The following is a 22,632-nucleotide window of genomic DNA, read 5'->3' on the forward strand; positions in this document are numbered from 1 at the left end:
CACTGAGCCATCTCACCAGCCCCTGAGGATAGTCTTAATGAAGGACTATTGAGATCAGGTTGACCTGTGTGCATGTTTGTGGGAGACTGTCTTGATTACATGTCAACTGATCCGTGAAGATTCGGCCCACTACGAGTGGCACCATTCCCTAGGCAGGGAGCCTCACACTGTAGGAGTCAAGAAAGCTAGCTCTATACAAGTACGCACAAACTTACTTTCCCTCTACTCTTGCATGTGACCTGGACGAGTTGCTTTGAGTGTTGACCCTGGCTTTTCTGCAATGGCTGACAGCAACCTAGAATTACAAGCCAAACAAACAAACAAACAGCCTTTCTCCCCTAAGCTGCTTTTAGTAAAGGCATTTTTATCACAGCTCAGAAAAGAAAGGACAAGGTCCTGTTACCACGTGGCACAAATTCTTAGGCTCAGAGACTGCTGAAAGCACGTGGAAGACATTTGAAGTCTCAATCCGTGACCTTTTACAATTGTAACTCTTTCTATCCCATTTCCTTTCCATAATTTCCTTGACTCTAACTTTAAGTAAGGCTACTCCTTTCATGAGATGCCTGGATTCAGAAAACAAGGGGATGACCTGCACGGTGCGCAGCGCATGCCTACACATGCTAAGCAGGAACTTAATGAAACCTGAGGAAATGTAGCAACTCCTCTTCCTTGGCTTTGACTCACGTTTCCCTCAAACCTTCGTAAAATGTACTTCACCTTCTCAGCTTGGTTCTCCGGCACCTCCGGGGCGGCCAACAAGTCCTCCAAGCCAAAAAAAAAAAGCAGGGTTCCAAGCCTTCTGCAACTGAAAAACCCTTCACAGAGATGCACTGAAGGGATGTCCATCTTTTCGTGCACCCGCTATTAACCTGTCCTGCAAGTTAATGATTCAGGCAGGTCACTGGCAGAAATGCAAGACCTTCACGTCTGGCGAGCAGCCAAATGCCATCTATCCACAGTGGAAGGCCGAGGCCTGACCGTGTCTGGGCTACAGGCTCATGAAGGCCAGGACGTCAGAGCAGAAGAAGAATGGAGGAGATCACGCTGTGATGTGATTTCAGGTTAAGGGTTAGAGACATGCAAAAACCAAATCCAGGACAGGTTTGTTTATATCCTTATTGACATGTTGTCCCTCAATTCCCAGGGGCCTCTCACTGTGGCTTACTTTTCCGTATGGGCCATATTTTCCCCTTATTTTCTTCTGTCTCTTCTCCCTTCCTCTTTCTATCTCTTTTTCCCTGTCTTGAACAGATTCCAATGTAGACAAGGCTGCCTCAAACTTGCTGTCTAGCCAAGGGTGATCTTGAACTTCCAATCCCGCTGCCTTCACCTTCTGAATGCTAGAATAGCAGGCATGCACCCTCACATAGGGCTTAATACATTGCTCGGGGAGGGACCAAAGGCCTTATGCATGGTCTGTAGGCAAGCACTCTACCAAGTGATGAGCTACATCTCCAGCCCTCCTATTTTTCTTCATTTGTGACTCAATGGTTCAGAACTAAGAAAGAAGTGACTATAAAAAGGGATACATGGATGCTAGCGTTGCTGGTAATAATCATTGATAGTAACAGCATACATCCCAGCATCTATGATAAATGCCTTTCCAGTTCCTCCAAATGAAGTCATCCATCTTCAGAATATCTTTATGACATACTGGATGGCCCATAATATTTTAAGTAAGATCATATAGAAAGGAATCATGACCGATTAGTCTCATATAAAAACGATGTCAATGATGGCTTGTTGTTTGCTTGGTAAACAAATAATGAATGGTAAACAGATAATGAAGTTCTGTGTTACTTGATGAGGGAGCTACATCACAGTCCAGTACACAGCTTCCACGAGTCCACAATTAATCAAGTAGATTTCATTAACTTGCTCTAAGGTAATAAATTAACTCGCCTCCAAACTCAATAACTTTTCTCATTTTCTTTCTTCCTGCTAGAGTCATGATTTGGGCTGAGTGGCAGCGTACTCTGTGAAACACTTCCTTGGACTCCCTTGCAGCTAAGGGAGAGCAAGTATTGCCCTCACGCAGAAAAGAAACACTAGAATATTCTGGTAGTTTTAAGAAAGTTAGCGTTTGTGTGATTAAATGAACTATCTCGACATATACACCCTCTTCCTTTGCTCTCCTTCTCTACTTTGTCTGAAACACGGGAAGCATACCTAAGTAGTCATCGGTTACCATAAGGAAGGGAGTCACACTCTCTGGTGTAGCTGAAAGGAAGTAATTCCAGCTCAGCCGTTCTTGGAATACTGCCCTACAGGGTCCTGGCTATAGGAGAATGTGCAGCTATTTGTCGATGCTGAGGGCATATTAACCTGAGGGTCTATTCGTAACCGACACAGTTGGTTAGTGAATTAAGAGAGAGACAGACAGAGAGAAAGGGACAGAGACAGAAAGAGAGTCAGTCATGGTAGTCCATCCCATGCAATCCGAGTACTGGGAGGCTGAGGCAGGAAGGTCGTCTAAACACAAAACAACTGTGGGAAGCCATGTAATGCCATTACAAGATGGCGCTGGCTACCACTGTATTAACCCGTGTATTTCGGGTAAACAACCAATGTGCACAGGTGCAAATGGGTTACACGCCAAGTCACAGCCCGTCCCAGGGCTTGTAAATTAAGGACTGAAAGCAGAACCAATCAGACATGGCCACGCCAGTCCTAGGCCTATAAAAGCAGGGCTAGTACTAGGGCTCCGGGTCTTTCGCCTTCGCAATCAAACTCCCGCAATAAATGTGTGCAGAAGAATCCTGTTGTGAGGGGTCTCTTTGATGGCGAGTCGGGTGTCCACAAACAACCAAACAAAATTGAAAAAAAAAATATAGAAGACAAACTTTCACAAAGCACTGGTCCGGGCAGTTGGCATGTATAATTTCATCATCTTTCAGGCCCACGGTGCTTAGTTGAGGGAATTACCCAAGGCCACACAACTGATACGATAATCCCTTGTACATGTGGCTCTTTTGCTTTCCGCAGTTTCAGTTACCCATGGGCAAATGTGGTTCGAAATATCACTATTTTTGAGTAATCTGACAAATGAACAACTTAGAATATTGAAATAATTTCTGGACAGGGGACTGGGGTAAGCAATAAAGCACTATCCTTACAGATAGACCAAAAAAATAATACTGCAATGCAGTGTATTAGAGGGGAGAGTTGTAGCGCCAAGAACTAAACTCGGCTCTTCAAAATATTCAGCCCAGTTTTTTTTTTTTTTCAATAAAAGCTGGGGTCCGTGAAGGCAGAGGTCACACCATCACCCTCCCCACTATCTTCAAAGTGCTGGGTCCAATACCGTGAGCTCATAGTGTTAGCAATGAACATGCAATACAGGTCCGTAGATCAGCCTCTGGAACCTGAAGCCCCACATCAAACTTTAGCCTTTGGCTTAAAAACAGACACATCATTATCATCACCATCACCATCACCATCACCATCACCATCACCATCACCACCACCACCATCTCACCATCATCATGTCTGTGGTAGACATATATATGTCTATTTCCAGCACGAGCATGCAGTTACCTGTAAAGCCAGAAGAGGGCTACAGAAGCCCTGGAGCTGGAGTTGGGAGCTACCTGGTGTTGCTGCTGGAAACAACTGCTAAATGCTAAGCCCTCATCCCAGCCTCAAACTCTGGCTTCTGACAACTCCTCCACAGTCATACAGATAAAGGCGGGAAGCGCCGTAAAGAACCTTGAATATTTTGTTCATACTATTTATTGCACCTAGTCAATCTCTCCGCCTTCGTTTTACAGCTCCCTGTGAACTTCAGCTTTTATTTAGGTTTTTATGTTTTCAGAAGTATTAGGTTTGTCTAAAAAAAAAAAAAAAAAAGAAAGAAAGAAAGAAAGAAAGAAAGAAAGAAAAAGAAATTAAACAAAATGGGGTTGGGGGGATTCTTTTCTCCTCATAAATCCATTTTCCACAAAACTAAAGGAAAATATAAGTAACTTTATATGAGCTTAAATAGTCTAAGAAGAAGAAAAACAAACCAAAACATGTAAGACTGGGGGTGGGTGGGATGTAGCTTAGGGGCGAGCATTTGTCCTGTGTGCAGAAGGCTCAGTGTGATGCCCACACTGCAAAAACACAGAGGAAACAAAACAGTTAAATAGTTGCTACTCGGTTCGTGTTTGCCACAAAATTATTTTTTCCCTCTAATTCTGCTTGAGAAGTTTCTGAATATGTGTAACAAATATGTGGTCAAAAAAAAAAAAGAGGTTTCCCAGCAAGGAAGTCTGAGATGGAGCTTGACTGAACATACAACATACAGACAGGCCACCTCTACATTCGGCTCGGAGACCAAGGGGCAATCAGAGAGGCAGGCCTGGAGAGCCAGGATGCAAATGGTAGCATTTGCTACTTAGCATTCTTGGCCACGGGAACTCTGGGTAATGGATCCCAGGTGAGGTGAGCTGGGTTTCCTCACAAAGCTATTATGCCCTATAGAGAAAACCAGCCTCAAGAGGCAGTCTTTACCAGGTTTGGCCTCAGGCTGGGGAGGAGCGAGGATGAGAGGAATAAAAAAAAGACTCCATTCAATTATCTCCTCCCCGGTTTCCATGGTAATGGCTCCGGAAGCGGGTTGGAACTTTCTCAGTGGAAACAAACAGGAGCTCCCATTCACCGGCCCCCAAGCCTGCTGGCCACACTGGCCGCTTGTGCGGGCGCCCCAGGCAGGGACAGGGGGTTTAAGGAGCCTTTCTTCTGTCACCTGCTCCGGGGACAGGAGCGGTTGGGGGGGACTGGTGAGACTGCGGCTGAAGGTCAAAGCCAGAGAGTATACAGGGACCCTTCCTCTCCTTGCTAGAGTCCCTCCTGGAGACCACTGTGGGAGCCTCCTGCCTGCCCTACTTCTAGCCCGCAGCACAAACAAAGTGGTGACCTGAATCTGGGTCCCTTTCATGGTGACTGGCGGCAGAGACACTTGAGCTTTGTTTTCTCCCCCGGACACTTTACATTCTTCGACAGAGACAGGTGATGACATATCTGTGAGAGCATTCTGCACACAACGGACCTGAGACCCTTGCCTTTCCCGTCTCATCATATCTTGTTTTGAAATTCCTCAGCATTATCTTAGTCACACCCTGGTTGCCCTCACGCGTGAAAGGCCACTGGGCAGTCCACACACACACACACACCCTTATCTTATCCGCAGGCTGCTTTTTACCTCTCCTTTGGATGGCTTTGTACATATCCCACCCGCTTCACAGGCCGTGGTTTTATCCAAAGCAAGCACACAGCACCTGCTAGAGACCGGGATGCCAGAAAGCTCTGCCAGGCTCCTCATGAGCACAGGACCCCCCCCCCCAGCGCCAGATGACTGGCCCCCTTAAATTCCACCTATGTTTGAGAGACTGAGCCCTAACATGTGATAAGATGCTAAGACTCTGGTTTGGGTAGTATTTCCTAAAACCCAGCTGGCTGCCTAGCACTCCACTGTAACACTCCAGTCCCTCTCCGGGGTTTCACAACAGCAGACTACTCCAGCAGCCTGAGGGTTGTCCTTTCTGCTACTTCAGATGTTTCCCCAGGTGTGGATATGGGTGGAAGAACGGTGTCAATCAAATAGAGACAGACAGGCCAGTACCAGCTGGTCCTTTTTCATTCCTCCCCCGCCCCCCAATCTGAGTGGGATGAGAAGAATTTCAGTCAAGAACAGAACGCTCGCTGAACAACCCAGACACAAGTAACCAGGCCACTCCTAAGTGTGTCCTGTCTGTCTGGTTTCATCTGGACAAGGCTGTGATTCCCAGCACGGAGGCACTCCGTGAAGCCCCAATGACAGAATGAGCCAGTAAGCGCGGGTGAAAAAGGGGCCCCGAGCGGTTCAGATTTTTCAGGCTTTCCCACCACTGAGTCAGGCTGCACTGAAGCCATGGGACATCCACTTCTCGCCAATAATGGTCCTTCCCACACTGGGGGCCTCTTGGGTTCCCTTCTGAAGGTCTACCAAGAGCCAAATGAGAGTGCAGACTTTCTCCAAGCAGCCTTGCTGGTCCTATCCGGGGCTTGGAATTCACTTCCTCTCTGTTGTGCTGGGAAACCCTGTAGGAGCTTTTCAGCTCCCTCCTATGAAGCCGACATGGAGTAAGTACGCTGGCACAGCTCCACGGCACCACAGCTTCTAGAATTCTCTTCCCTTTGCGGATTCCGATGTGGGCCACTGAGGCATTTTCTGGGAGGTGCAGACAGGGGAGGTGGAGGAAGCCACTTTCTCTCTGCCCTTCAAGGTCAGTGCAGGCATGAAGACCAGCCCTAGCTAGCAGGTGTCATTGCTGCTCCCTTGGGATTCGGGCAGCCTGGGACAGCAACTGGTCTGCGTCACTCATAATCAAGCCTGTTGTCTTACAGACTCAAGGCATGTTGACTGGGGGTAGGGGTGGGGAAAGATATCAAAAACTCCTGCGGTCCTCTTCGGGGGATGGATTTAAAGGTCCGCTTGGCGATGCCGACAGACGCTGTGGACGCGCACCCATCCTGGCTGGCTGCAGTCTGTCTTGTTTCTCCCATTTTACATGCATACATCACTGCTCAGCTGACTGCAAGCTATGCCATCTGACAGTGGAGGAATAGCCTCACCCAGATTGTGGTGCCAGACCCCTACTAACGCATGACGTCAAATCCCAGAAGAACATACAGTGTGGGCATGCTGCCTCACTGAGGCCCTAAGCTGCACAGCCTTTACTGCCCATCCTCCAAAGTCCTCTATCCTTCCTCCCCTGGTTCCTCTTTCCCATGATGCTTTGCATGCTGCCTATCATCGTTTGTTTCTATCCTCCTGCTACCGGGATCTCGTAGGTTTGTGCAGAAGCCAGAAATGTGGGAAGTGTTTATTAAATTAAGTCTTATTAGCTGCCTAGCCCATCGTGGGTCCTTCCAAAAAATATTACTCTTTTATTCTCCAAGAGGTAAGGCCTTGCTGCCTGCAGACAAATGGGCCTGGATAGGAGGAGGTTTTGATCTTCCTCGGCTAAGTCTCATGGTCTTAGCAACCATTTAACCTTTCTGTGCCTTGATCTCCTTAACTATAAACTCATCCAAATTATAGATTAGTTACCATTCAAATTATAGATTAGTTAGCAGGATTAAAAAGATATACAGACCCGGGCAGTGGTGGCACCCGCCTTTAATCCCAGCACTTGGGAGGCAGAGGCAGTCAGATTTCTGAGTTTGAGGCCAGCCTGATCTACAGAGAGAGTTCCAGGACAGCCAGGGATACACAGAGAAACCCTGTCTCGAAAAACCAAAACAAAAAAATAAATTAAAAAAAAAAAGTGAAAAGCGGGATGGAGGTGGGGTGCTGGAGAGATGGCTGGGCAGTGAAGAGCACTTACTGCTCTTCCAGAGGATTGACTTTGGCTCCCAGCACACAAACAGTGGCTCACAACCATCTGTGACTCCAATTCTAGGGAGTCCTATGCCCTCTTCTATCCACCACAGGCACCAGGAAAGTGTGCTGTGTACTTACACACGTACAAGTAAAATACTCATGCACATAAAAAAATAAATAAATAAATCTAAAAAATAAACAGAGACACATGGATCGCTTGGTAAACTCCAGTCAAGTCCCCTCTTCTTCTGCCTGTAGCCTGCATATAGATGTGAACTCTTTTCCCTTCCTTCAGCACTGACCCAATATTCTCTTCACTTCTCGGGCAGGAGGACAGACAAGCAGCCACCTCTATGTGTTCAACATCTTTGGCTGCAGTGCCCGTCCCCCCCTCAATGGCAGCACACAGCCTGCCACCTCGCAGGAAGCAACCCGGGCACGTGGCCTCCAGCTGGGGTTAAGCCAGCTGGAGCTCACTGATCAGACGGAATGAAGAGCAACAAACACCCTTCTTGGACTGGAACAGCTGAGGCCGGGGACATTAGTACAGCTGCTGTCCATCCCCCAGTCCCTGCATTCAGGAATGCCGAGCCCCTCAAATATGCCACGCAACGGCATGCACACGTGTGGGCACAGAGAAACGCACAAACGCAGACTTCAGCATGCTGAGCACATTGGGCTCCAAGGAAATGCCTGTGGTTTCTTAGCTTCTCCTCCAATGAAACTGGAAAGGAAACTGAAAGTCAGCTGGAATAATGAAAGTTTAAGTAATGGTGGCCACTGATTGGTTTTGTGTATGGCCCCATCCATGACAGATGCCCTAAGGACTTCTGCTGGGAGCGGCATAGCCCCCTAAGGTGAGGGGACAAGCTAGGTACTGTGCTGGGTATGTGCCAGCCCTTGGAAAGACCTGTTACCGTGTCCAACTGATCTAGTAGGAGCTCAAAGTTTAGAAACTTCAAACCCACTATTCCTGCTCATGAGGCTAACAGAGCTGAAGTTCGGGTATAGATTTCTGCTGGGCTCTAGAGCTCATACCAACCACACAGGCAACCCCAACATCGCTGAGGCTGGCAAATGGAAGGCACTTGAAGTCAAGGAGCCTCCAGAGGCCACTCATCCCAGCGAGGTGGACGTGTACAAGGGAGAGCCCAGCAGAGTGGTGAGCTGTCCCAGATGACTCAGAGAGGAGCGAGCCTTCCCTCTAACTCCTGGACAGGACCTTGCCCTTGTGCCCTTGGCCTTCACATACATGGTAATTAACAAACCTAATTAAGGCAAAAGAACATACAGCTCATATGCTAATACACGGCTTTGGTCCAACACACTCATCTCCCGAACCTAACCTATGCTGATTACAGAATGAGGACCGAATTATGATAGCCCAGGCGGTCCTGGTTCTCTATGGTACTGTGTCCACCTCCCAGGACAAGGAGCCTGCAGAGAAGCCAGCCCATCTCAAACAGGCAGGATGACTGGTTAACTTGTTCAAGGGCACGCCTCACGTGACTTCCTCAGCCAGAGGAAGGCCTGTGCCTCATGGGAACACGGGTGGCCCATCCCACCCCACATCCCTGTCACAAACAGGATGTAGAGACAGGATGCATTCGTCTCAGCTCCAGAGGACACGGCTTGACCTGGATTTCCTAGCTATCTCAGGCCCTGATTTGTTCTTTTTAATGAATCCATTCTACTTCCAAGGACGAAGAACCCTTCCACCCGTGAACTCCCACACCCAGGAAGGTGCTCTAGTGTTGGACCCTGGTCTTGTTGGAGAAAGGTCTACGTGACACCAGACAACTGACCCTGTCCTTAGGGAATGTTCACAGGCAGGTGAAGCCCCAACGCCCTCCTAGAGCCACCCCCACAACCATGCCTGTAGAGAAATACTATACTACAAAGGGAATGATTTCTTACAAGTTTCTAAAAGAGTTAGATGCAAAGTTACCAAGAACCAGACACAAGGGTCTATTCTTAATAGACCATTAATATAATAGTTGCACTATCAATATAATAAATTCTCTTTCAAAAGTACAATTTCTTTCTGTTTATATGACACATTTACATAACATGCATATATATATATATATATATATATATATATATATATATATATATATATATACCAAGCTGAAGAAGACAAGAACACATTTGTGCACAGAGACCCACACACAAACGGTCACAGTAGCATTCTTCCCAGAAACCAAAGGTGAAAATGATATAAATGCTTATCAGTCAGTCATGGATAAAGAGCATGCCATATGGGCATGCATACGGGCATGGGTGCAGGCATGCAGTCCCTCAGAAGCTGTAAAACTACGGACTGCTGTGCTGATGTCTGTGAAACTCTGCACACACTAGAAATAGCTGAGAAGCATCCTTATTGCTTGTGTGCAGTGCCAGCCATCCAGCCATCGAACCCAGGGCCACACAGGAGAGTTCTACATTCCCTAATGGAAAGACCACATGGCATACGAATTACAGCTCAATAAAGGAATTACCAAAGATAACATAAAAGCACTTCTTCAACCAAATAGCTTCTTACAGACGTTAAGAGAATTGAACAAGTTCAGTTATGGGGTGTTTCTGCTTGAAGATGAAGACAGCCAGACGAGGCCCGAAGAGTGCAGGATGGAATCAGGAGGAGACTGTCCTCAGAAACAGATGGGAGGATGGTGAAAGCTGGGATTCTCTCCACTAAGTTGTTTTGTTGTTGTTGTTTTGTTTGTTTGTTTTGCTTTTTGGTACAATATTTTTATTTTGATATTACAAGTAGAAATACCATGGGTATTTCATGCTGGTGTCATGTACTCATGGGTACATAGACATATGTGCACATCTACAACTTTATAACAGTCTCCTGTTCTCCAGCATTGAGACCTTAATCCACATCAGCTCAAAGCTTCTTTTAGGCAAAGCAACCCTACCCCACCCAGGCCTGGGAAATACCCAACTCCTTGGGGAAAAGGGTTCAAATTGCCTAAATAGAATCGCTATTATAAATTGAAAGAGAGCTCGGGGCAAAACTGAATGAGATGTTCTAAAGCAAATGAAGTGTCCAGAGAGAGAGCGCCCCTGAACATGAACGAGAGGGGTCACTGAGTTGTTTTTAAGATGACCTTTTAGTGTTAGTGATTGCAGGCAGAAAGCATGTCAATAAGCTACTTTCAGTTTGGGGAGACACTGAATACATGCTAGGAAATGCCGACCAAGAGGGGTCTTCTACACAGCCATGCCAAGCCTGGGAACAATCCATTGTCTCATCCCATTTCAAAGAACCCAAGTCATGGCGTGAGCTTGAGGCACCTATCAAATGGACTCTAATTCTGAGCCCCAAGAAGATCCAGAGGAGAAAGCCTTAGCGTTCCTGCCAGGTTGACTCCTCTGAGGTTCAAGAACATAATCACCAGGGCCATGGGCAAGGGCATGAACTTGAGCTACATTAGACACTTAATAGCAAAAGATAAGATTACAGAGTACTTACCGTGTGTTAGATAGCTTACTAAGTGAGGTAATTACTATAATTACATCCCATTTAGTCAAGGAACTGGTCCCAGGATTGCAGAGCTGGTGCCCCAATCCAAACGAGTCTGGAACCAGGCAGGTCAACCCTACCCAATGGCCAAAGGACACCAAGACTGGCCCGGCATGTTTGTGTCCAGCTCTGGGACCTTAGGCAAGCAAACTACTCTCAAAAATGTATCTCCTGCCGGGCGTGGTGGCCCACGCCTTTAATCCTAGCACTTGGGAGGCAGAGGCAGGCGGATTTCTGAGTTCGAGGCCAGCCTGGTCTACAGAGTGAGTCCCAGGACAGCTAGAGCTACACAGAGAAACCCTGTCTCAAAAAAACAAAACAAAACAAAACAAAAACAAACAAACAAACAAAAATGGTATCTCCTTCTAAAGATCTCATGAATCACGGAGTGACAAGAGGCGATAAAATGACTAGTATAGAAATAACTGGCTGGTGTCAAGGATGAATCCAGAAAGGCCCCGCAGGACAGGCAAGCTCATGGTTGGTTTGCAGAGGACAGATGGGTCTTGCTCAGGTAATGAATGAAGAGAGGTTTAAATCATGTTTCGACATGTCATTCCTGGCTAGTGGGGTTGTGTTGGCAGGTTATGGAACCTCTGAGACAGAACTCATGACAGGGGACAGACTTTTGAGGCTTCGGTCTGACCCCCTATCCCCAACTGGAGCATCCTGGTTCCTGTTCAGCTACCAGGATGTGGCTGGCTGCCTCCTACTTTTGCTGCCAGGGCTAGAAGCTGACACCACCGCTGTGTTCTCCACACGGGGATGGCCTGGATCCCCCGAATCCTGTGCCAAAATAAATTCCTCCTCAAACTGTTTCTGTCGGCTCTTCGGTCACAGTGACGCAAAAGTATCTCACATAGGGGACCAGCCCACAGAGACAGAGAGCAAGTTCAAAAGCTAAGCACACCACACAACAAGCCCAGCCTGAGGAACCTGCCCTGGGACAGGGTGACAGGGCGTGAGGTGACTTAGTGGGTGGAGAACAGAATGAGACACTGGGCTCAAAGAGAAGGAAGGAAGCTAAGTCAGAAGTGCAGGGTGGGTCAGGGGGGAGTCAGGCACTGAGCAAGAACTCAACCAGGGGCAACTTCCCTGAAGACAGGAAGATGGAGAAGAAAGGCCAAAGGGGTACACAGCTTTCTGAGCATGAGGGGGAGGGGGGTGCGAAGGGAAGAGAGGGTTAACTAGGTGGGTGATAGGAAGTTGACACATTCGGAAAAGTCCCCGCTGCCAGACAAGTCAGGAAAGCAATGCGGAGCTCCACACATGTACGGCGTTCATCCATCACCAAGTGTATCTATTCCATCCACTGCTGGTTCATCCATCACCAACAGTGTATCTATCTATCCCATCCACTGCTGGAGCACAGAACCTGCTCTACTGCCACCTTTGGCTCCCTTTATTTATCTGCCTTTTCTATTGCCCTATATATTTGGGCTTTTCCTGGCCGTAAAAAAGTTCAAGTGTAGTCACTGGAATGGAAAAAAGGTGAAACTAAATCAGTGAATGTTCAACTCTGGTGAAAGACTTTGGAAGAAACAAGTTATAAATACCGGCCGAAGGTGAAGCTTTGCGATTTATCTTAGACTTTGCCTCCGTGGATAGATAAAGGACGGAGATCCAGCTTAGGTCTCAGTGAGTCTACCTGGCACCTGTTTCCAGGAGCAGCAGAATGTAGGTTGTGACTGCTTTTTATCTAATGCAAATGAGCCACCTGGCTCCACAGTCCTTACCTTTCTCATTGCGACCAAACACCTGGCAAGAAGCAGGGCGGGAAGGAAGGATTTACTTTGGCTCAGGGGTGAAGGGATCCAGGTCATGATGGGAAAGGCAGGGAAGCAGGGACTTGAGCTGGCCAGGCCTGTATCCTCTGCCAGGAGGAGGGAGGAATGAGTGCTGGTACCCAATTGGGTATTCAAATTGGGATCCCAGGCCCTAGGACAATGCTACCCACAATTCAAAGTATGTCTTCCCTCCTGTTAAACCTTGCCAAAACACTTATAGAAGCTCCGCCCCCAGGTGTTTCCATGGTGATCTACATCCAATCAAGTGGACAACTAATGATTTACCATCACAGCCCCTAGCCCCTAACCTCCGGCTTGGCAGAAGTAAAATAACTGTAAACAGTTTGGAATCAGGGTGCTCAGCGCCTTTAACTGGGATCAAATCTAGGTTCTTCTACTGAGTGGCTGTGCGGCTCTGAGAAACGGAATGGCCTCCCTGTGCTTCGCTTTCTGTGTCTGTAAAAGTAAGGGACAGTAATGGCTAGAGAGCATCACAGGAAGGGGACTGTAAGTACTGGATGTGAGTGCAATGCCCAGAACCATCCTCAGAGATAACAAATCCTAAAGCACACATTCTTACTGTTCTCTTTGCAGTCCATATGAAGCAACTCCGTGAAACCAGCTCTGCACAGATAAAAGAAACAAGCTGATGACCACAGAGACCGCTGGCTTCATGGCTCCTTGGTCATTCCGAACAGAGAATCCTGGCATTACCTGAAACTGAGGCTCCTGGCTCACTTTCAGATCAGTCTTATACGTGTGTGTGCGTGTGTGTGTGTGTGTGTGTGTGTGTGTGTGTGTAGAACACAAACGAGGTATTAGCTCATGTGAAAGCTACCAATCTCCTACCACAGGACAACTCTCTTGCTCTTAAGAATAATACCTTGTTCAAGGCAAAAGTGTGTTCAGCTATCAAAACTTTCTTGCGATCCAGCAATGGACTAACCCGATTCTTTTTATTTATTTGCTTTTGGGGGTGTGTGGATGGGGTGGAGATGTTTGTTTGGGGCTCCTGGTTTCGGAGGGTCTCAGTCCATCCCAGAGGGGTGGTAGAATTCAGGGATCCGTGTCAGCTGAAGCACATCGTGAGTGAGGGTCCTGACGGGATTTTCTCAGGTCACCGCTCACTCAGTCTACCCACGGCCAAAGCCAGTGTCTCAAACTCCCCAACTCTCTGCTTTAAGCTATGAAACGTATGATTCCCCCCCCCCCACTTCTCTCTCCCTTCCGAAGTGAGCTATCTGTTCAGACATCGCCACATTCCAACAGCCATCCCCCCCCTCCACGTCCTTGCTGTAGTGGCCGCTCTGCGGTCATGATGACACACTCCCTCCACTCCCATTAAAAAAGAAGAAAGAAACAGAACAAAACAAAACAAGAAGCACGGTTTGGGTTTCTGAAAGACTTAAGTCACAGGGCCAGTCCTAAGTAGTATATGATTAGGAACAACAACATGAAAAAAAAAAAATGGATCTATTGAAATTGGCATTGTGTCAGTATGTGTCAGGCTTCCTGACAGTAATCGCCTAATTCCTCATCGATAGAAAGATGTATCCTAGCCAAGAAAAATAAAAGGAAAGGAAGAAAGGCTATGCTTTTCAACAATCTTTGAGAATAACTGCTAACAAGAAATCTAGCTCAGATTCACTCAGCAAGGCAGCAGACACCGATCCCGGATCGGGGCCATGAAGTGTACGCTACAGCTCATCGATGGGTAATTTGGACAGATGTAAAAATTAAGGGCTCAAAGGGAAGTTTCCTTGTTCCCTTAATCTCCTCAGTAAAAGCACATGGCAGGAGAGAAGGGGGAGGTGGCCAACCACGCAGCTCAGTGACAGGTCGGCTGTAGCCCATGTCACACAAAGTCTCGTGCCTAATCCCGGGTGGCACAAGCCAAACAGAAACCACCCTGCTGAAAACCAGGGTGAATGAGGGTGTTTGTCACAGAGGTGATGGGATGGGAGAATCCCAGTTTCTCTTCCCATCAACCTACCTCCCTGTCTGTCTTTCTCTTTGACTCTTTGCTGGGTAGGCCAAGCAGCCAGAAGCTGACAGCCAAAGAAGGCAGGACCATCAAGGGAGACGATGTCTGCTGTGTCCGCCCTCCTCTTTCCAGTCCTCTCCATGACGGACTCACCACACCTACCTCTCCCTGATCCAAGTCCACTTCCTGGAACTCCAGACTTCAAACCCTGGTGAGTGAAAAGCAACCCTGGAAAAAGTATTGTTTTGTTTGTTTGTTTTCTTTGTTTAAGAAACAAGACCTTACAGCATAAGCCAGGACCGATCCCTGTCTTAGCATAGCTTTTTACTTGGGGCAGCAGACACTGGGGGACACTGGATGTAGAAGGCAGAAAGATGCTCTAAGCTTGAAGTTGCCTGTAGTCCCTGAGCCCATCCTTTTGTTTACTAAGGTCTCTTACGTTTGGAATAAAAATCAGAAGAACATTTCTATCCATAAAGCAACATTCTGAGTCAGAGAAGTGTTTTAGTTGGCAGACACTCAAAGGACACTAACCAGACACAACCAACTGGCTCACCAGGCCATCTTCCACAAGCTCAATGAGCAACTCACTGCCAGGGTGCCAGCCAGTGTCTGGGTGGGAGGAATTGGGGAATTTTCCGGTTGAGCATACATACCTGCACTTTGAAGCCCAATGAGTAACTTTTCGAAGTAAATCGTGCATTAAATCTGTCCTAACTATATCTGACTGAGACATTTCAGAGTGATAGCTCATCTTTCAGGACAAGACAAAACCTGGAACCTCTTAAAAGTATTTTAATCTCAAAATAATTATCAACTAATAAGTGTCTTCTACTTTATAGCCATTGCGTTAAAAATTGACTCAGGAAGAATTGCTGAATCTAAGAACCTGGTAGAAGTTTGATGAGGGGTGAGCTGGGCTGGAGTCTCAGATATTTTCCTCCTAGAGTGTTTCAAAGAGGAAGAAAAAAAAGGGGGGGCATTATTTCCCAGAAGCTGCCTGACAGCTACCATGGAAAGCAAATGATCAAAATTCAGCATCACTAATCATGGGATTAGTGGGCGACATGAGCCTCCTGATGTAACGTACTGTGCAGAAAAGAAACAAGAAAGACCTAACATAAGACAGCGAGCCCACTCTGGAAAAGACGGCAAGAGACTAAGAAAGCCTTTCAGACAACGTCATGAGTCATTTTTTTAAAAATTAAAATTAAAAACAAAAACAAAAACTGCTATACAAGACAGCACTGGGACAATGAGAGAAAGCTGCAAGTCAGAACTCACTGTAAGTGTTTTTCTTGGCAAATCCCATGTGGTTCAGTCACAAGAGGGTCTTTCTTTGTCCTTAAGAAATGCCAAAGGACTTAAAGGTTCCAGCTTGTGATGTGGGTCACTTACTCTCCAATAGCTCAGCAACTGTGTGTGTGTGTGTGTGTGTGTGTGTNGTGTGTGTGTGTGAGAGAGAGAGAGAGAGAGAGAGAGAGAGAGACAGACAGACAGACAGACAGACAGACAGACAGACAGACAGAGACAGAGAGACAGAGAGACAGAGAGAGACAGAGACAGAAAGACAGAGAGACAGAGACAGAGACAGAGACAGAGACAGGAGAGAACAAAGAATACACACATGTCAGTAAATGCTGGTTCTGAAGCAGAGCTTTGTTTTGAAGTTAAAAAGGAATGCTATAATTTTCAAGAAACATTACTAGAGAAATGAATCAGATACCTTTTTTAAAAGTTCAAAATGTTTAGAAATACTTAGACCCGAACCAATTAAAAGACCAGAGGCAAAATGGCTGCACCATACGGCCGGGGAGACGGGGTTGGCGGCGATGTTGTAAACAGTGTGTGTGGTGCAGATTTTTTTTTGTTGTTGTTAACCTCAGGAGTCCATCTGTCTCTCCCTTGGCCACAGGAGACACACCATATTTTGAAGGAAAGAATACCAACAGGGAAAACATGACTCCTCACCACTGAGGGAAAGGAATACCCAACTTAACCGAGGCTAATCCATACTGGGTGAGTCACTTCCCCCTAAGAAGGAAGAGCATTTCTTCTTCTTTCCTGAAGGACAGCCCCTGTGCCCAGTGCTTCCCCAATACCTCAGTACCTCCAAGTTCAAAGCCAGTGTGCACGTATACCCTGGGCCTGCCTCAGCCTGGACGTGACTAGGATCCTGGCAAGATACAAGGCAACTGGAACAGGAGATGCTCCCATAGTATGTGCTTACATCCTCTAGCCTCTGCTTTTTGCTAGCTCTTTGGTTTCGATGGTAATTATTCTTTAGTCTTGCCCCCAAGCCTACTCGGCCCCTTAGGTTAAGCACTGCAGCATTCTGGTAAAGTGGCAGTCACTCCTGGACCCTGCCAGCAGCACACACGTGGCCGGATTAGGTGGAGGGGGCTGTAAAGCACACACAGGCTGGCCCAGCATGTGCCTCTCATTCCTAAAATACTTCATCCCTAAACCACTGCTCTGCCTCCCTTGGCACAAACCAGGACAAGTGGCTCTGGGCCAGAGGAAGTGTCTGCTTAGAGAGGTGGACTTTCTTTAAATTTCTTTACTTCGGTACAATCACAGGTAGAACAGTCTAGCATGATGATACCAGAATAAAACAGAAAAGGAAAAGCCGATATATAAAGAAGTTTGGTGGGTTTTGTTTTGTTTTGTTTTGTTTTTTAAATTGTCCAAAAGAAATGCAGCACATATAAAAACACAGCATTATCTTGGATGGGAGCAGAACTTATAGAGTCTAAGTTAGGACAAGACAACAAAAATATTCCTTTAACAGAACAGGTTCACCAGCCTGCGCCAGCTTCTTGCACACACATCACATGTTTTGGGGACGGCATACCTAAACAGGGAAGCCTTTCAAAATCTACTGCTTTACTTAGAATTTATTTTGTTTTTTAAAAAAAAAAACAAACAACAACAACAACAACAACAACAAAAACTTGGTTCCTTCCTGCTTTTCATCCTCTATTAAAAGCTAACATCAAAGATGCAACTCTACTCCCATTGACTTACCTGACCTTTCCTTTAGCTCCAGGCATTTATTCGGGGGCTCCCCTGCAACTAGTTATGCAAAATTAATAACCCTCCTGAAAAGCCTCAGGCATCCCCAGCTGGACTGCGAAGCCCACCTTGGTAGATGTGCCACACAGAACATGTTAAAAAATATCACATCCCATTCCAACCTTGACGCTGTCCCAGAAGCTCAGGCTGGGCAGGAGGAGGGTGACTTACTTTCTTTCCACTTCTGGTGTTGACACTGCGCTGCAGAAGCCTAGGGACTCCTAGAAGAGAGAGAAGGTTCTCGTGTCAGCCTGGGAGAGCGGAGTCTGATTTCTACAGAATGTCACTTAGGAGAAAAGGCAGAAGCCAAACTAAGATGATGAACGTGCTGTGCTTACTTCAATCTGGGACCGCAGCTGAAGTGACGTGGGGCTGGCGTCGGGTTTCTCCTAAAACAGAACAGATGCAACTTTCATGAGACTCCCAAACGTGGCACACGCAGAAAGATAAATAGTTGTGTAAGAAGAGACTGGAGGATTTAGAAAACACTCCGCTGTATAGAGGGAGGACCTGGCTGAGATAAATGGATATTTCTGGAAAACTTGAAATGCTTTTCAAATGGAAGTTCAGGACTCTTACAACTGAACTGTTGACCAAATTCCACTGCTATCATCTCCTCGAAATTTTATTACACACAAACACCATCGACTGAGAAGCTCCGACAGTTACTGGTGAAAGGAGAATCCGGACACACTGAGCCACCATTGGGCATTGAATTTACTGCAGCTGTTGAACTGAGTTTATAACAGCAGAGTTCGGGCCTAATTGTTTTATGTTTATTTGTCTATATTTCTAGGGGGTGATGGGGCAGGATGGGACACACACTGGTGTCCTGGCATGCACATGAAGGTCAAAGGTCATCTTGGAAGAGTCAATTTGTGTCTTCCACCATGTTGGCTCCGGGGATCAAACTCAGGTTGCCAGGTCTGACAGCAAGTGCCTTTACCTGCTGGGACAGCCATCTTGGCAACCAAGGTGATTTTTGAAATTCTAAATCTATTCAAAGGATTCAAGTAATATAAGGCTTGCGTTATAATATAATGTGTGTTAGAAAGCTGGAAAACTACTGGATATTGCTTCAGCCTTTTTTTTAAAAATCACCATATAATATAATACAAATGAACTGGCCTGCTTGAAAACTTATAAAAGCTCTCGGCTTACAGGTTATGAATGATATAAAAATGCATGATGCTGTGAGTTTATTGAGAACCATTAAATCACAAGGACAGTAGAATCCATTCTAAAAGATAAAAGCCACATCCTATAACACCCTGGTTTTATAGGAAAGGATGTGTTTCCCTTGAAAATGTAAAACAAACGGGAGACTGTGAGCATAGCATGCGATGCAAACAGTGGGCTGGGATGAGCTCTGGTGGTTTACGTGTGAAAGATGTACTAAGGAAACACATGGATGTAACTCTAGGGACGGGAGAGCCATCCCCACAGAACAGAGCCTCACACGGTTGATTTTTGTTTTCTTTTGTTTAAGAGGCTAATTCCCAATGAACACCAGTGTAAACAAAGGTTCTGATCCTAGGCAGCTCTCCGAAGGCGTGGCCCAAGAACACACACTTAGAAGCGGTTTCTGGCAAAACAACACAAACAAAACACACTGACTCTTCACCTGGGCCACACCTAGGCCACCGCTGACTGAAAGTCTGACACCTCTGTCTTCACTGTGCACCTGTCTGTCCTCTTTACTTCAGCAGAAGGCATACAGCTAAGTCCTCATCCTGATCCTGTAGTCACCTTGGATTCCTAGAACAGACTCATTATCCATAGGGGAGTGGGATACTACGCTATTATTCCCCACCCCAGAGTAGCACTGTTCATCTTACAGAGACCAGAGCTGTCCTCTTGGATGCATGAGACTAAGACATCTTCAGACCACCCTCACCGAGCCAAAACAATGGCCAAGCAGACCACATTTTGACAGAGACTGCCCACCTCTGCAGACCTCTGATCTTCCAAAAGCAGATCTTTTATCTGTTCTACCCAGTATGGTGACGTTGATTAAAATTTTCTCTCTCTCTGCTTTTAAAGATAACTCTTTGATTGATATATTGAGATGAGCAGCTGAGTCTATTGAGAACTGCTGGGGCCAGGTTCCTGCCCTGTAAAACTCCAGCTACTGTAAGAAAGTGTGTGTGTGTGTGTGTGTGTGTGTGTGTGTGTGTGTGTGTGTGTGCTGTTAGATAGAACTTATATTTGAACCTTTGATTTGTAAGAAACCCGAGTTCTTAGCAAGCCCCAGGCCTCACCCTCTGCAGCTTCGGAGAGACCAGTTACCCAGACCTGGCATTTTGAAACTATCTCTTCGAGGTCACTTAGAAGATGGGATAGGCCAGTAGACAGCCCTCCCTTCTCCCACCTTTATCAGTCCTTCCTTCTAACAAGGCCACTTTGAATAAATCTCCTGTGTGCTCATTATCATTCTCCATCTCTGAAATTAGCATACTGGGGATAAATGGCTGGGCCTAGAATGTCAGAATTGGCAGAACTCAAGTTACCAGGTTATGGCTACCCAAGGGTCGGGCTATCATTCCCCAATCAGCCTGTTCTAAGATGATGGGCGAACGAGGCAGAAGTCGTCTATAGTTTATAGTAGTCTAGACTTTATATCGAATGATTCTGATTTCTTCAATAATCTGATTGCAGCAGCTATAGCCACGGTTCTATTCTGCAGGACTACGGTTTGACTTTAGGAGCTGTTTGGTTTGCCTCAACTGACATCTAGGAATCAGACAGGTCACGGTCATGGGCAGTGATTTGTCCTCACGGGCCTCTGTACTAAGTTCACTAGGAGTCATGATTAGCATGATCATAAGAGAGCAGCAGAGGAACTTTGCTAAAGGAGGAAAACAGCAGAGGAAGGGGACAATTCAGAGTAAAGCCACAGATGTGAGCATGTGGTGGGAATCACGCCCAGACACAGGCCATCCCCATCAGTGCCATTTCTCACGGGGTGAAGGGGTGGGTTCTGGGAAGCCACTGCTCAATGCTGCGTGTGGTGGGTGGACCCTGTCCGGTACACATTGAAAGCAGAAGGAGGGTGGGCTGCACGCTATGTAGGCTGGTTTTTGTTTTTGCCACAAGAAAAACAATGAATGTGCCAGAATGGGTAGATCTGAGGAGACGACTGTGCACAAACAGCCCGGGTGAGGAAAACACATCTTAAGGGACTGGCTGCTTGCTCAGCCTCTAAGCCCACACACTTGCATATGAAGTACCATAGAACTTCACTGCCCTAAGGCCCTGCCGGTGTGTGTGTGTATGTGTGTGTGTGTGTGTTATTGTGATGGGAAGAGTATAGTGTACCACAGAGTGTTTGTGGAGGTCAACGAATAACTTTGGGGACCAGTTCTCTCCTTGTACTCTAGGCTCTCTGATTGTACTCAGGGTGTCACTTTACCCTCTGAGTCATCCTGCCAGCCCATGCCCCTGATTTTTCTACTTGCCATTTGTCTAGAGTATTTCTATTTCTGCAGCAAACTTGACACATTTTTTAAAAAAAAAAAAAACAAAAAAAAAAACAAGGTAGTGTTTCTAACATGTCAAAGCTATGTTCAAAGTCCAATTGGTTGGTCCTCCTGGAGACCTGGCGCAGTCGCCATGACTGCTGCTTATAGTCCAAGCTGGAAGGCAGAGACTTAATCATAGGAAGCAATACATAGAGAACTGTCACTCTTAGAATGCCATTTCTGTAAGAAAAATCCTATTTGCAAATACACCCAGCTCAAGGCAAAACCGCTTGCTTGACAAAAAAAAAAAAAAAAAAAAAAATCAACGGATATGCACATGTGTGCCCCGCCCTGCTTGTCCAGGTGTACACTTGTGGAGTCCAGTTACATTACCAGAATGCAGGTCAAATGCAACTCTAAGGCATTAAACAAATATGTTTTTTCTAATGTGTCTAACCTGCTATGCTGTAACACCAGACTCCAAACCCACCTGAGGGCAGAATACGGTCCTGGAAAACAGCGTTCATGGCCCATCCCTCTCTCCAGCTGTTTCCAAGTAATGGTGGAAATTCACATTTCTCTGTCCCTTATGGCTGCCAGAATCCCGTGCCAAATGAACTTTACAGCTGGAAAGGAAGGAGGGACAAACCACTGTGCTGTTCCAGAGACAGAGAGGAAGAACATCAAGCACCCAGCGGCTCAGCTCAGGGCCAACTCCTCCTCCACAAGGACCGCGAAGGAGGTGGACAAAGCCAGGCTCCATGGCTCACGTAGTGGAACATGAACAAAGTGGCTTCATGCTCTCACTGGTAAGCTGGTTAACGCAGGGAGCCACGCAGCCCATACTGGTAAATCTGAAAGGAACTTTAGGGCCAGTGAGGTGGCTCAGTGGGCAAGCACACTCATTGCCAAACCTGATAACCTAAATTCAATCCCAGGATCCACAGGGTAGGTGGAGAGAACCAACTCCCTGAAGTTGTCTTCTGATCTTGCCCTGAGCGCTGTATGTGCATGCACACATGAACAGAAACATAAAGCGTGTAACAGAGCACGTCACATAAAGGAGCTTTGCCTGAGAAGATTTAAACACGCCTACCTCTGACTTTCAAAGTTTAGTAGGTCTAGAAGATGACACCCAGTAGCAAAACCTGGCCTTCACACCCCACACATGTGGGCAACACACACACACACACACACACACACACACACACACACACACACACAATCACACTCTCACACACTCACACACTTACATACTTACACACACTCTCACACACTCACATATGCTCACACACAACTCTCACACATTCACACATACTCACATGCACTCTCACACTCACTCACTCATTCACACTCACTCACACTCACATGCTCACACACACACACTCTCACACTCGCACTCACTCACACTCACTCTCTAACACTCACACAACACACTC

The 22,632-nt window shown here is 46.6% G+C and overlaps 1 protein-coding gene across 3 annotated transcripts in view; it reads right to left on the reverse strand.

Annotated features, from left to right (window-relative positions):
* Nucleotides 1-22,632, reverse strand: part of Sash1 (SAM and SH3 domain containing 1) — a 227,095-nt gene that overhangs the window by 72,304 nt on the left and 132,159 nt on the right. For all 3 annotated transcript variants that reach the window (XM_029533050.1, XM_021221083.2, XM_029533049.1), the window contains exons 3-4: nucleotides 18,071-18,121; nucleotides 17,904-17,953 (exon numbers count right to left, since the gene is read on the reverse strand). In XM_029533050.1, the coding sequence (XP_029388910.1) occupies nucleotides 17,904-17,953; nucleotides 18,071-18,121 (101 nt within the window). The remainder of the gene's footprint in view (nucleotides 1-17,903; nucleotides 17,954-18,070; nucleotides 18,122-22,632) is intronic.

This window comes from Mus pahari, chromosome 21, assembly GCF_900095145.1.
Source record: "Mus pahari chromosome 21, PAHARI_EIJ_v1.1, whole genome shotgun sequence".
In the NCBI taxonomy this organism is placed as follows: domain Eukaryota; kingdom Metazoa; phylum Chordata; class Mammalia; order Rodentia; family Muridae; genus Mus; species Mus pahari.